The 16,333-nt window shown below is 49.1% G+C and overlaps 1 protein-coding gene across 1 annotated transcript in view; it reads right to left on the reverse strand.

Moving 5' to 3' along the window:
• The window catches only part of HMGCL (3-hydroxy-3-methylglutaryl-CoA lyase), a 197,469-nt gene that overhangs the window by 28,389 nt on the left and 152,747 nt on the right, over nucleotides 1–16,333 (reverse strand). Inside the window, exon 6 of the mRNA XM_086955802.1 lies at nucleotides 2,711–2,774. Coding sequence (XP_086811928.1) covers nucleotides 2,711–2,774 — 64 coding nt within the window. The remainder of the gene's footprint in view (nucleotides 1–2,710; nucleotides 2,775–16,333) is intronic.

Genomic DNA, 16,333 nt, shown 5'->3' on the forward strand with positions numbered 1-16,333 from the left:
GAGAAATCCAATGGGGAGTGGGTTTGGGTAATGGTATGTCCAAAGGGCTACATGCATCAGGATACTGGGTAACAGAATGGAAACTGGCATTATGGATATGTGGTAGTTCTAGCACTGAGACTTTGGGGGACAGATCCAAAAAAGTGCAAAGGTACTTTTTGAGTGCTTCAGAATGGCACATGTTGTGGCAAGAGGACATTGCCCGGCAAGTATCTGAATGTGGGATTTAGATGACTATGTCCTGGTGTCTCTGTGAAGGATCGGCCACCAGGTCAAGATTTCCAGTGACAATGGAGGCATCCCAGGTGGCAAATCTTCAGTTCCCCCACCTCTAATTGAGGCAGCATAACCAGGAGTTTGATTGGGAGGTGTGTACTCCAAGTTTATGGCAGTTCACCTGCCCTGTCAAGCTCTAAATGACACAACTGAATGTTCTGCCATGCCCTTAATGTCAAGGGCTATGTATTTTACCCTACTATAGGTTTGGTTGAAGGTAACATATGCATCCCAAAAAGGATCATATGTTCAAGACAGTCAGAACATTGTGTTCAGCTGTATCAAAGCGTTCCAACTGAAAAAAGTGGAAGGCCCACCGAAATGGAATATAACCTGGCTGACGAAAGGCTAAGTTGAGAGTAGTTAGACGAGTATACCTGAAAGTACTGGATAAATTGATGCACACAGAGAGAACCAATGATTGCATTATTGTAGCCTAAAGACCGCAAAACAACTAGAAGAGGTGATGCCCAGAGGGGCATGAGTTCCACAACAAACACTTTTGCTCTCTTTATAGGTTGATTGGCAAGCAATACAACTGCCCATAAAAATACACCAAAGAGGAGCTTAATTCACACAATGATGATGAAAGGTTAATTTATTTAGGAGTTTTGTATAAGCCCAAACGTCACCCTGGTTATTTCACAAAGCTAGAAACAAATTACAGAGTACATCAAACAACATAACAGAAGAGATACAATCCAGATGGTTTTCTGAACTGATCCTTGAAACCATTATTCTTTGGTCGCTGCGCCTGGTGAGGTGAGAGTCTTCTCAAAAAGCTCTGCTGGATAATTTTGTTTTCAGGAGTCTTCCACAGTGAAGGCAAATGTGTGGATTACATTTGGGTTGGGCCTTTTTTCACAGTCAGTTTTGTTTGTACTGCGAGAATATCCAGTGTACAATAAGAACATATATAAGAGGGGCAAGTGCTAGAGAGAGAAGGGGGGGATAAAATAAAGCAGTCCAGGTAAATGCAAACAGAGCAAAATGTGGAAGGGTTACTAGGGAAGCGGTCTCTCTGAAAGGCCAGGGAATGGTTAGGCTGATGTCTCGAAGGGTAAGATGGAGGACTGTTTATGCCAGACAACTTCCAACCTTTCAGAAGCAATATTGAGAAAGAAAAAGTTGAAAAGGGAATGGGTTAATGGCAGGTCATGGTCAGTAAAATGAAGTGCACTGTGAGTAAAGAGGGGCAATGGCACTGAAGTGGACATTGACATGAAACAGGTATGGTATGATGTGCAGTGATAGGAGAGGGGAAGAGAAATAGTGGGAGGGCTTCAGAGTAGATAGAGAGAGACAGATGAGCAGTAACAGAAGAATGAAGAGTTGGGCAGAGGCAGGAGAGGTGGGTACTACCTAGAGAGGTGGTGGGGTGGGAGTGCTGTGCAATGGTGGGAGGAAAGGAACAGAGGTGCCAGAGCAATGGGAAGGGATGGGAAAGGTGGACTGCTAATAGTTAAGGCGCGAGTTTATAAGACGTGGACAGCAACAGCAGAGGAGGACAACAATGGCAGAGTGGCAGTGAGAGCCAGGGAGTGTCCGGATGCCAGACAGAGTGTTGAAAAGAGAGGGGCACACGATGGGTATTACGGGAAAGAGAAGGGACAAATGAAAACATAACCATGCATCTAAAGTAAGAGTGAGACAAGGGAAAAGCCCAAGACTTTTACTCTATGACTCAATATATCTACCCTGAAAAAAATGTAATGAAATACTCCTCCTCAAAACAAGCAATGCTTTCTAAAACCTAATCTTCGCCCCACATATCAATCAGAACTTGGTGGAGGGACCCAAATATTGTTTTTCAGTTGGTGGAAGACTCAACTTTCCAAAGTTTGAAGACCTCTGTTGCAGGTTGTGGAATTTTAAATGCATCTTCATTTTGTAGCTCATGTAGTGCGGGGCAGAAAGAATTTTAGCATTGGACATTTCAACAGGACACGTCTCTGGCCTTCAAAACACTCAGATAGAAAAAAGCACTGTTTCTCGCAAGCACTCATGGCTTTGTGTGCAGAACCATCACGTTCTTGTGAGCTCTACCTCTGCGCCTTTTCACTTTTTGGTGACAGCTTTTATCTGCCGAAGTAAAGCAGCAAGGGAATGGTAAGGAGATATGCATATTTTGAGGTAAGGAGTGCTGCCAGGTACAATGCAGTTTTGTCCTAGATGATTTTATTAAGACCAGCGCGTATGATGCCAGAGATATCTACAAGGTTCTTTAGGATCACAACGTTTATGCCAGCAAAGTGAAGACTGCGATAATCTGATCAATCGCCTTATATTACAAATACATTCAGAAAAACTCGTTGATGAGATCGCCTCCAGGGAGACTGAGAGTTGGGGTAGAGAGGTACTGTGGAGTCACAAAATAAAACAAGCGAGAACTCACGAGACATACAAGCAACAGACCATCTGAGGGAGTGCTCACCTCTGCTACCTTGCCAGGGGCGACCTTTCCTTCATACGGACATCCGAGGACACATGACACATACCTGCAGGAGAAATGGAGTTTAAACTCAGAATGTGTGACACAAAAGCAGACAGCACAGACTATTTAAGAGCAGAACATATGGTGCATGTGATCTCAGTGGCTGGAGCTTAATGTAAGAATTTGTAGCATATGAAGTGTCAGGATACCCACATTGATGTCAGAAGAAACAGTACTCTTTTATGTACACTTAAATGCCTTTGTGATTCGACCACGAAACTTCCAACTTTCTATTATTTAAAGTGTTCAGCTGGTGCAAGCCTTGCTATTGGTACAAACTGAATATGAATATTCTCGGACTATCACCACTTCATTTCCATTTGAGATGTTTTGAGGTCAATTCACAAAGTCAAGTAAGAGTACCTAAAAGAGTACTACACGAGTTCTACCTTACATATTCCAAATGCCTTTGTCAACAGGCCCTTTGGTGCTTACTTCCCCATCATCATTTCCGCTATTAATTAGCAAGTGGCATAATCCTTCCAAATTCTTTAATGAATTTTCAAACTGATTTTTCTACAAACATTTACTTAATAAAGATATGCTTATTACATCTCCGTGGGGCCTGTCTGAATGAGACAGCAAAGAATTGTATGAGGGCAGTGTGGGTTAGATAGGAGTGATGTGCACGTTCTATTCTGATTTTGTGAGACCCACAGGAAGCTGTGAAAAGACAGTCTCACAATTATGCTTTAAAAATAATTTGTGTGTCACTCAAGTATTCTTTCCAATGAAAAATCCTCCCCAACATAAATACTGGCAAGTGAATAAAGATATGATCAGCTGCTCCTCCCTCCCTGCACTTCGCCATAAATGGCGACCTTGCGCTCGCGCAGCGGGCGCGCCGACTGAGCGCCGAAGGTGCGCCAAAGGTAAGCCCGTCTGCGCCCGTCCGTGCCGGGACCGCGCCCAGTGCCAGGACCCCTGGCTCCTACCGGCACCAGCCCACCTGCCGGACCTACCTCGCCACCGAACTCAACGCAGGTCGAACCCCGGGCTGCTACCGAGCCACCCCTAGACGCACCCACGGACCCTTCTGCTGCCACTCCTGCAAGTTCACCTGCATCCGGACCTGCACTACACCAGCCCCGACCAAGGCGAACAACAGCAGCAGCTACCTGAAGTGCATCCTGCTCAACACCCGCTCCGTCCACAGACAAGCCGTCGAGCTCTGGAACCTGTTCGACACCACAGCCCCAGACGTCGCCTTCCTCACGGAAACCTGGATGAACGCCTCCTCAGCGCCCGACATCGCCATCGCCATCCCAGACGGCTACAAGATCATCCGGAGGGACCGCATCAACCAGACTGGAGGAGGCATCGCCATCGTCCACAAGAACACCATCCGCATCACGTCCAACACCGACGACACCCTCGCACCCGCCGAACACCTGCACTTCCAGATCCACACCGACCCCAAACCACCCTCAGAGGCACCCTCATCTACAGACCCCCGGGACCACGCTCACAATTCAGCGAAGACATCGCCGACTTTATCAGCCCGCACGCCCTCCCCTCCGCTGACTACATACTCCTCGGGGACCTCAACTTCCACCTGGAGAACAACAACGACCGGAACACCGCCACCCTGCTGGACAACCTCGCTTAACCTCGGACTCAAGCAACTGGTGACCACCCCCACCCACTACGCCGGACACACACTCGACCCCGTCTTCTCATCCAGCAAGGACATCACCTTCAGCCATGCCACCCGACTCCACTGGACGGACCACAGCTGCGTCCACTTCAGCTTCAGAAGGACCACGATCCACCAGCAACAGATTGCACGCAGAAGCTGGAACAAGATCACAGCCGACCAACTCGCGACTTCCCTGAGCAAGAACCCACCCACCAGCGCGATGAACCCCAGCCAAGCGGCCACCAACCTCACGAAGTGGATCAGCGACTGCGCAGACGACCTCGCCCCTCTGAAGACCCCGCCCAGCAGACCCGGCAGCAAGAAAGCCCCATGGTTTACTGACGAACTCAAGAGCTCCAAGAAGAACTGCAGAGCCCTCGAGAAAGCCTGGCGCAGAGACCCAACACCGGACAACATGACTGACCTCAAGCTCGCCACCCGGAAACACCACCAACTGATCCACGCCACCAAGAAAACTGCATTCAAGGATCGACTGGACAACAACGCACACAACAGCAAGGAACTCTTCAACATCGTTAAAGAGCTCTCCAACCCCAACGCCGGAAACAACGACATCACCCCTTCGCAAGACCTATGCAACTCCCTCGCCTCCTACTTCCACAACAAGATCGCGGAAATACACAACAGCTTCAGCACTCAACCGACGCACGCCACGACCGAACCACCGCCCCCCACCACCACCCTCCACGCCTGGATCCCGATCAGCACCGAAGACATCGTCCACACGATGAACTCCATCCACTCCGAATCTCCGACCGACCCCTGCCCTCACCACGTCTTCAACAAGGCCGACGCCGTCATCGCACCCCACCTGCGGGACATCATCAACACCTCCTTCGACACCGCCACCTTCCCGGAGAGCTGGAAGCACGCCCAACTCAGCTCTCTACTAAAGAAGCCATCAGCCGACCCCACCGACCTCAAGAACTACCGCCCCATATCGCTGCTCCCGTTTCCTGCAAAAGTTATCGAGAAGACCGTCAACAAACAGCTGGCCGCCTTCCTCGAGACGAACGGATCCCTCGACCCCTCGCAGTCTGGCTTCCGGGCCAACCACAGCACCGAGACCGCCCTGATCGCAGCAACCAATGACATCCGAGCCCTGCTCGACAACGGAGAAACAGCGGCCCTCATCCTCCTGGACCTCTCCGCGGCCTTCAACACTGTCTGCCACCGTACCCTAGTGCAGCGCCTCAGCGACGTCGGAATCCAGGAGAAGGCACTGGAGTGGATCATCTCCTTCCTCGCCGGAAGGACACAGAGAGTCCGCCTCCCCCGTTCAGATCAGAAGCCACTGAAGTCATCTGCGGCGTTCCTCAAGGCTCCTCGCTCAGCCCAACCCTCTTTAACGTCTACATGAGCCCCCTCGCAGCCATCGCACGCCAGCACAACCTCAACATCATCTCCTACGCCGACGACACCCAGCTGATCCTCTCCCTCACCAACGACCCCGCCACCGCCAGAGCCAACCTACACGAAGGGATGAAAGAGGTAGCCGAATGGATGAAGAACAGCCGCCTGAAAGTGAACTCAGACAAGACGGAAGTCCTCATCCTGGGCTCCTCGCCTTCCGCCTGGGACGACTCCTGGTGGCCCCCCGCCCTGGGCACCGCACCCAAACCGACAGACCACGCACGCAACCTGGGCTTCATCCTGGACTCCTCCCTCTCCATGACCAGACAAGTCAACGCTGTCTCCTCGTCGTGCTTCAACATCCTGCGCATGCTACGGAAGATCTTCCGGTGGATCCCCACCGAGACCAGGAAGACGGTCACCCATGCCCTCGTCACCAGCCGTCTGGACTACGGCAACTCCCTCTACGCCGGAACCACTGCCAAAATCCAGAAGAGACTCCAGCGGATCCAGAACGCCTCAGCATGACTCATCCTGGACATCCCCCGCCGCAACCACATCTCCGGTCACCTGAGAGACCTGCACCGGCTCCCGGTCAACAAGAGAATCATCTTCCGTCTCCTCACCCACGCACACAAAGCCCTACAAAACCAAGGCCCAGGATACCTCAACAGCCGCCTCAACTTCTACTCTCCCAAACGCCAGCTTCGATCGACCGGCCACGCCCTCGCCGCCGTCCCCCGCATCCAAAGAGCCACCACAGGGGGAAGGTCCTTCTCCTACCTCGCCGCCAAGACTTGGAACTCCCTCCCGACCCACCTCCGCCTGACCCAGGACCACCTCGCCTTCAGGAAGCAGCTCAAGACCTGACTGTTCGAGCAGTAGCGGACCCCCCCCCTCCCCTAGCGCCTTAAGACCCTCCGGGTGAGTAGTGCGCTATATAAATGCTTGATTGATTGATTGATTGATTGATTCACATTTAATAGAAGTTAAAAATAACATTCTCAGAAAAATTAGATTTTTCTCATTATTCCACACATTGTATTTCACGTGAAATAAAAAGGTGAAGTTTAGGTTACACATCATCTACGGACCCATATTAAACAGACTATTGTGAATTTATCCATAGCAAACTATTTTACGTAGCAAATAGAAGATCAGCTCTAGCTGATTTGCATGCTCTAAACAGAAGAATCCGGGGGTAAATATTACTTTTAAGGAAACAATATATGGGGACAATCCTATGTTGTCTCCATGTAATTGCAATTTTACATAATTATAAAAGGGAGAGGTGTGGCGCAGCGGCCAGAGAGGCTTACTCTGAAGAGCAGGGCTAACGGTTCGATCCCCGGCACCAGCTCAGCATCATGTGACTCTGGGCAATAGCTCACTTAATTTCCCCGACGGACCCCCAGTGACTGGATACGCTTAGGGTGATCAGTTTGTGCTTTAAAAATGTGGAATTATTATCACAGTAGGAACAGGACCACTGCTCTCCTTCCGGTCTGAGGGGACGGGTTCCTTCCGGTGGAAAAAGGCAAAGGGTTGGCAATGGTAGACGCTAAAAAGGGGTGGTCAAAATTAGCTTTAAGGGCAGTCGGCTAATGGAGATTCCAATTTCGAGACTCGATACCTGCCAGGTGTTACTCCCTGCTTTCTTCGGTTGAAAGTAGCTTAGGTGATCAGCTTTCTAGCCTAGATTTAAGGTTGTGGACAGGGGTAACCAGCTTCGCTGCTGGAATTCTTTTTACTTTTTCAACGAAGTATTTATTTACTGCACACGGTGGTTTGAAATTGAGGCTTAGCATTTCTGGATGCCAATAGAATTCTTTAAGAGCGTGGGTGAAGCAGTCAGACTTTTTCAAATTCAAGGAGTCTTGCAGCTCATTCTGTAGATTCTGAAGCTCCTTCTGTCGCACTCTGGCATAGCTCAAATTGCAATATTTCATCTGGTACAAAACCAAGGATTTGGTAAACAATGCAGTGTTTCAGCAGAAGGATCAGGAGTCATCAGCTGTACTCTGGTATACTTTGTGATTGCTGTGAACTGGTGGGTGAAGTAAGACTCTGGACTGAACCACACTTGTGGGTTATTGGTTAGTTTTGAGATAGCAGACTATGTTTGGGGGATGGAGGCAAAATCGGTGCTAGTTTGTACGGCTAGAGGAAAGAGAGAGTGTTTACAAAATAGTTATCGATGATCAAAAATATGTTTTTTAGAGGTATAGGCCCATGTTGCCCTCCAGCATACCGTGGTTGATGTCCCAGACGGCTATGAGGCATTTTCATTCCACTTTATCATTCAGATAGATATGAAACTCAATATCATCCATGTACATTTGGGATCACAGATGGTTGCTACTGTAGCCAGATGGACGTAAAATACAAACCTTGTTGCTGCATATGGCTGTGGTCAGATAAGAATGACCAGAACCCTTGTAGAGCTGTTTTAGAGACCATGGCTGGCTTTGACAGACCTTAATGCCCGACTGGTGGAGAACATATGTTTTCCATAGTTTTTAAGGAGTTTTGGATCTCTATCCAGTAGGTGGTAGGAAAGGTGTTTGGGGTGACCTTGCTTGTGAATGCTTGTTCCTCTAAGCTTTCTCAGGTTGGATGCTGCATTATCAAAGCTAGGACACCTGGGACAGGTGGTAACCCCTTGCGATCTGCTTGTTTACCTGTGGTTCGGAACATGGCATTGGCCATGTTTCAAGAAGTGTGTTCATGAGGGCTCCATAAAAGGCAGAAGGGGTTCAGTAGGATGTCTGTCCGGGATGAGGACTGGAAGATTTCAGTGAAAACATTCGTTTTCACCTCTTTCATAGGACATTGGAGGTCAAGAACCTCAGCTGTCCTTTGCCTCATTATTGGAAAGAAGGAACTTTCCTCATTCGCTGGTCCAGGTGGAGAGACTAGTCCAGTGTCTGGAGAAGTATCCAGTCCACTGGCATCTTGTAGCTCATTGTAGTAAACATAAGCTCCTCCCAACATGGCCATCTGCAGTCATTTGTTTTTTCTCGATAAAGGAGGAGGTTCCAGACTTGACGGTTGGAGGTCTGGTCAGCTGGCGAGTTGTGTTGCTCTGCTGTAATTGAATAAACCTAACTTATAACTACCAAGAAGTCTCCTGCCGTCTACATCAACTTATTTACAGCGCTCATCATACCAGTTGTCTTCGTTGTATAGTTGAGCAAACTCATCCCATTCATCAAGTGATCATTATCAGTCAGTGCCAAAAAGACTAAATGATCTGGGCCCTTCGTTGAGGTAAGGGCAAAGTGCCTGATGTGTTGTTGAAAGGCTGCTGACCAGTGGGACTCGATCAAAGACAAAGCAGAGTCAGATCAGAGTCAAATAGCATTATGGGTCATCTCAAGTTGATATTCTGTAGTCTGGCGTGGGCTGTGGTGCCAAAAATGACGTATGCAGGGGGAGGAGCCAAGATGGCGATCGGAGCGGACGTGTAGGCTCTCGGCTCCGCCGGCCCTTGAGTCCCGCACCGGAATCCTGCTCAATATCCTGAGGTCCAGCACAGGCGAGACGTGCGGGAAGCTGTACTGACTTTGCCAGCGTTCCTCCGAGTTCTCCACCCGCCCGGTGACGGAAGATATTGGTAAATTGCCTCGCAGCCCTGGACCCCGCTCGTATCGCTGCGCCCTGCCGGACCTCGCGGGCTACGAGACGGCTGGGCTGCTCACTTGGGAGCTGGAGTCTGGGAAGTGCTGTCCATGCCGTGACACGGACCGGCCGACGCATGCCGCCAGGGTTTTATCGCGCATTCACAGGGCAGCGCGAGGGCGAGCTGGATACGTGTTGGGTCCGAGGTTCCTTTGTCCGGGGCTGCCGAAGTGTTGTTTGGCTTCCATCGTTGCCCTGCCTGACGTTAGCGAGCCCCCCCTCCTCTCTGCCTAATACCAAGTTGACGCGGTTCCCTGCTTGTACCGCTGACCGAGGGTGACCCTGGAGACACCGAAGGAGACGATTGTAAATCGGTCGTGCCTTGCAGCCCCCTTCCCCCCCAGCTCTTACATTGAATCGGAGGCAAGATGGCGATGCCTTCTCACTTGCTACGTGGAGACGGCTGCCCACCTTCACCCTGGAATTGCGAGCTTACTTCCCAGCTGGGGGCCGGATCGCATTCATCCTCCTGGAATTCGGAGCTAAGGGGACCGCAGCCTGAATGGACTTATGGAGACGTTTTAGCCTTTTTGGGGAACCTACGATCAATGATGGCACACAACTACTGTAAACTGGGTGAGAAGGTTGATGCATGTGTGCTCGATCTGTGGCGGGGGCAGGGGGTCTGTTCCCGACAATGTTTGGATTTGCCCTCGCTGCTGACTGTCTGTGAAACAATGTCTCCGAGTGCTCATGGCGAGATCAGTGCAGCTATCGCTGGAACTTGTAGTGACTCACGGCCACCCATCAGCTCTGTTGATGCTACTTTGTTTCCCCTTCGTCCCGAGACTGACTATCTGCCTCATTCAACATCCCCACTGCTTTGGGCACTGGAAGCATGTTCTCTCGCACCCTCGCCTGCTCCTTCCTTGGTGATTTCGCTCTCCCTGCTATGGAACTTTTGCTACCTGGATGTATCGGATGGACTTATCATCGAGGGAAACGTACTTCTTGGGGGCAGGCGATGTTCATTCTGTGCTCACGTACCTCCCCCTTTCTCAGGGCGGCCATTTTGTCTCTTTGTCTTGGACGGTGGTGGCATTCCATGGTGGGTGGGCAAGTGGATACGTCCAAGATTGGGCCAGGGCTAGGCGGTTTCATTAGCTGAATTGACATGCCGGCGGGTGGGGACCAGATTGGAACTGGGTTCTGTTTGCTTTGTTTGCATATCTCGAAGTGACTCTCCCTAATTGCCAGATTTTTTGCCAAATCTATTTGCTGATGTTATTGGGGTGGAGAAATTTATAGGGCCGGCGGTGTCCGGGAGTATGTGTAGTTGGCCCTCCTCTCGGCCTCTTCTTTTCATGGGAGTTAAAGACTAGGATATTCTTTTCTTACTCCCTATATTTCAGATGTTATATTTATTCCTTTTCTTTTTCCTTCTTTCTTCCTTGTCCTATATTTCGGGTTTATTGGGCGACAGACACACTGCTGGGGGTGGGGGGGGGGTAGGCCGTAGCCTCTGCATGCGTGTAGGGTGGGGGGTTGGGGGATGGGATTTTAGTTTTTGATTTCAGTTTCTATGGTGCCTTTATTTTCTTCTTTGTTTCGTTTTTCCCTCTTTCTTCTCTCTTGGGTCCGTGTCTTATGCAGTTTAGGGGTGGGTGGCGGTTGACACTATTCTGATGTTAGATGTGTAACTCCTGTTGCACATACTTCGTGCTGCCATGCTACTTAGAGGATCTGACTAGTGGATGACTTGTTTGCGGGGTAAACTCGTTGTTACTATCACTTCATGTTAGCACGAACTCCATTTTCTTAGTTTATTATTTGTGTAAAATAAAATGTCGAACTTAAATAGCTGCAACAAAAACGGAAAACAAACCTTCATTGCTCCTGGGACACGGTTCCACGATACTTTCCAGTGTAACTTTTAAATGCTTGCTTATCGTACAGATGTGTCACTGTGTCACCGCAATGCTTGCTTTGGTGCTTCAAACGTATTCGTGGCCGGCCGGTTGGTTGTGGGCCCGTATTTGTTCTTTATTACTGCACAATAAAGGTTTACAATTTTTTTTTAAAAAAATGACGTATGCAGCGAAGCTGGTGCGAGGAATTACTCTTGTGAAGAGGTGAGGGCTACTTTTGGGACCATGTCCGTGGAAAGAAAGGAACTGATATCAGGACACTTGGGAGGTGCTTATATGCAGCTCAACAAGTCTTTTCTGCAGTGGGACAACATCAGCACGGTGTTGTACAAGGCCGCCTGCTACACTCGGGGGTACTGCTTGAAAATTTGCCGGAACCAGTCTGACGTTTAGAGAATATACAAAAGGGGAGGAACGTTTGAAGTATCCATCAGTAGGTAGGTTTACACTGTTATTTTAAAAATTTTATTTTCTTGGCAGTATTTTACCAGGTCTCCCTGTCACTCTCCAAGCTCTTTTTCAGGTTTCCTATTTAGGTCTGGCTACATACAGCTTAAAGGTCCAATTACCTCATGTCAACCCATTTCCATTTTTTGGTCTCGCCTAAGCAGTGCTTGTGCTGTCTCTTTGAGGCATGCTCCAGTCAGGATATGGGCATAAAGCCCCGCCTACTTTCTGCCCATCTTTTTAATTGGCTTCTGTCCCTGTCCTTTGTAAATGGTGGCTTTTCATTGGTCAACATGCTTGTCTCTTCTTGGAACCGCCCATGAGGACACCCCTGTTCAGTGTTGCCAGATTTTTAGACCCAGCCCAAACCCAAAGCCACTCAAATATAAGCCCCAAATAAGCCCAATCAGACCAGTTCCAGCCCAAATTAGCAAGTCTTAAATTATGCACAAATTATCATCAGAAACCATTTTAAGGACAAATATACATTGTATTCAATATACAGATGGTGGGAGGGCATTAACTGGGCACAGGGACTTGGTCTCAGATCCTTGTACCTGTGTTTGGTACTCTTTTGTAACATGCACACGCCAGTTTTCTCTTGTAACACACTGTTTGCTACCGCTTACATTTTGTTTGGTTTTGATACTTGCACAACTGCCACCATTGCCTACGTAACGTTTGTTCTTGTGCCTGAGTGTCTAGCATATATTGCAGTATTATACCTCTAATTGTACTTTGTTTTCTCTTGTAACCTGCACACGTCACTTTTCCTCCTGTAATGCACGGTTTGCTACCTCATGTATTTTGTTTGCTCACAATTGTCACTTTTACCTCATGTAACTTAACGTCTGCTTTTGTAATTTATTCCCTTGTATTTTTCTCCTCATGCTAGCGCGACCAGCGGCGGCGGGACAGGCGGTCAACATCAGCAACATATTGCTCCTTCCTGTGTGAAGCCTGGAGTGTTGAGTGCAGTGCTCTGTACAGTAGGTTCATGGAGCAGTGAATGCATGCAGGGTAGGTCAGTGAAGTTAAGTGCAGTGTGACTGCAGCCCCCCCCCTCCCCCCATCAATTAATTTTCCGTAACCCAAATTGGTGGTCAACAGGGCTGTGAAGTCCTCCTACATGGCAGCATCCGCTAAAAACGTGAGTTTCCTAATAGACAACAAACTCTGTGTGTAAAAGCAGGTGGGTGTCCTTCTCCGCCTGAGAATGCTCCTAAAGTGCTCCCTCTGCCACCAGTACAGGCTGCTGTCCTCTCTCGGCTGGCATACTGCAATGCACTGTATGATGAGCCAATTGCAAAGGGTCCAGAATAGACCCCCGGTGCCTCCGTCCCCTCCTCACGCGTCCCCTGCCCTCGCACTACCCTGTTCACCACCAGCTGGCATTCTAGAATGCCAGCTGGTAATTTGCATATGACAGTTGAGTTGGTTGAGGGGTTGTGACTGGGATGACGTGACCGGCGGCTGCGCCCCTCCACTCCTGCCAGGGTGTTGTGTTTAACACTTAAATAAAGGAGCGTTGTCATCACTGCTGCCTGGTGTCTCTCACTTAACAATGGCGACGAGGTAAGGAAAATAACAACACACCGGAGATAAAACCACGCGTGAAGGAACATTCCACCAAGATAAATAGAAAGATTTATTTAATGAAAGCAATCACAACTAAGGAAGACCAATTTTTGGTGAAGTACGAACGTGAAGGAACTTGCCTGGCATGGCCTGGGGCAGAGGCTGGTGTCGGCCTCAGTTCGCCTACCTTTGCCGAGTCAGTGCGTCACCGTGTCTCTTCAAGGGCTAGGGCTGGGGCTGGGCCTGGGCCTGGGTGCTGCCGCAATTTCAATGTGGTGTGGGGTCTGGGTGGGCGGCAGCAGCAGCAGTGGACACACGACGAGTGACACAACTCACGAGTCCTCCTCCCGACCTCCGCTCCTCTCCTCTCCAGCAAGCAGCCCGGGTCGACATTCTGTCTGTCAGTCACCTGCCGCAGGCACCACCACTAACATCACCGTCACCGACCGTCTGCCCGCGCCGAAAGAGAGCGTGCTCACGTCAGTTGAGGTCAGCCCCCCGCATATATGGGAAGCGCGTGGGGCTGACCAACAATTGCTGTCAAGGGCCGTCATTGGTAGCGTTTTTGCGCGCTACACGAATGACGGCCCTTGGGGACCCCCACATAGGCTAATTTATTGTGGCAAATGGCTCCAGGCCGTAACTTTGCAACTGCAAGCAAGCAACAAAGCTAGGTGGTGACCTGGGGGGGGCATCCAGGTACAGCGCGCATGTGCGGAGTGAGTGTGTGTGCACCGTGCAAATGAATTACAGTGACGAGCAACCAGATAAGATAACACAAGCAAGAATGTAGCAAGGACTGAGCCAGGCCTCATTAATGGATGCCAGACCTCGCTCTATGGCTGCCTTCATCATGTGCCTGCGCAGAGGCAGGCCTATCAATCATCGGACCTCTCCACTCAGTGTGAGTTAGTGACTGTGTGCGAAGCGTGATGCGCTTTGAGAGTGTGTGTGTGTGATTGTGGGCGCCCGCCCATGCCAGTTTTTTCCGCACAAGAACACAAATGTAGCCCAAAAACTAGCCCCCCGCCAGGCATAGTTTTTTCCCCGCACAACTGGGAAAAATACGGACAAAACGGAAATCATCGAGTTTGGTCAAAAACCGTCCGTTTGGAGTGACCTATGGTGGCCTCCAGAGGCAGGGTCCTGTCCGGTCCCAGTTGACAAGGTCAGGAACCTTGGGTTTGTATTTGACAAGGACCTTTCAGGCAGGGCACAGATCAACCAAGTGACTTCGACCCGTTTCTTTAAACTTAAGGTGCTAAGAAAGATTCTGCCCTACATCCCGATTACACTAAGAAAAGTGGTGATGGGAGCCCTGGTCCTGTCCCGGGTAGATTATTGCAACTCACTCTGCCTGGGAGCAGGAGAGAAACAACTCACAAAGCTGCAAGCCATCCAAAATGCTGCGGCAAGAGTGCTGCTAAATCTTCCCAAGCGGCACCCTACATCCAAATCCATTCAGGAGCTTCACTGGCTCCCGGTTAGGCGCCGTGTTCAATTCAAGGCACTTTGTTTGGTACACAGATCACTGTATGGAAGAGGACCTGACGAATTCATCACATTACTACCTCGCTATGCACCCTCCAGAACTTTGAGGCCAGCCAAGAATAAACAGAGCTCGGTGGGGAGGCAAATCCTTTTCCCACCAAGCCTCCAAGTTGTGGAACTCCCTGCCCCCCCCGCTGCGTGCGCAAAAGTCCAAAATATGCTTTAGAAAGGCCTTAAAAACCTGGCTCTTCACTCAGTCCTAGGCCTGTCCCACTGTGCTTTAAGTGATTCTCAGCGCCAAGACGCCGCGGCATTCGTGCGCTCTACAAGAATTTCAGTCAGTCAGTTAGTCAGTCAGTCAAAAAAGTCACCCGATTGTGTGGGAAATAGCCCAATCTGGCAACATTTCCCGTGTTACATGTGTTACTCCCTAGGTTTTAATTAAAGCCTCAGAGCACTATTTTTCTTAAAGGGCTTTAGACAGGACACACGCTTGGTCTAAAGTAAGGCTGGCAGTGGTTACTTAATCACTATCACATCTCCCATTACTATGAGAACTTCTATAAATTTCCCTTCATCAGCTCCACACAGAGTACAACCTAATCCGGAATTAATACACTAATTCTCTTGTCACCGTTGCTTTTATGGCGTAGAGTCATGGAACAATTGGGGTTACGGTGTCTCGGGCACTATCTACCAATGAACAGCCCTAAGCAAGATCCTCCAGGCTTGTGTGAATGTGCTGCTGGGATTCGGCCTCCTCCCCCCTCAATTAAGACCTCCCTGCAAGCTAACGCTGAGAAGGTACAGAAGCACAGCCGGTCCTCTTAACTCTGTGGCATATTCCTGGTTTGATAGATTGGAGCCATGCACACAAATGAGGATAAAAAAAAAAAAAACATTCTCTTGTCACATTTCAAAGCTACTACTTGTATATATGGACATACCTTTTTGAATGTACTAGTGGTACTGTCTTGCATGCAATGCATTACGGGTATGGTGGATTTACCATATCTTCTAAATGGTGCAGTACCATATCTGGCCAAAAGAGGTCCCATGGGACCTCTTCTGGCCAGATATGGTACTGCACAGTGCAACATGGCTAGGTAAAACACTTCGGCATTATACCTCCAACTCCAACAAATGCAAGACCTATTGCATTACCAATGCAATAGGTTTCACATTTGTTAAAGTTAGAGCTGTTGGCATTGAGCATGACAATGTTGTTTACTTTTGCTTTTTCATACCATTGGCAATAATGCTATGCATATATAATAACTCTGCTGCAAAAAAAAGAAGAAAAAAGTAAAAAACATTTTTATTTTCAATGCCAGCAGCTCTAACTTTAACAAATGCGAGACCTATTGCATTGCAAATGCTTGTTTTAAATGTACAATAAGAAATACAGAGAGGGAGCATGGACTTTCATGTGTTTGCCATTGCTTGGATGGGCTGTCCATCAAGGTCATGGCATTTTGTGGATTG

The sequence above is a fragment of the Lissotriton vulgaris genome, chromosome 2_1 (assembly GCF_964263255.1).
Source record: "Lissotriton vulgaris chromosome 2_1, aLisVul1.2, whole genome shotgun sequence".
Lineage (NCBI taxonomy): Eukaryota > Metazoa > Chordata > Amphibia > Caudata > Salamandridae > Lissotriton > Lissotriton vulgaris.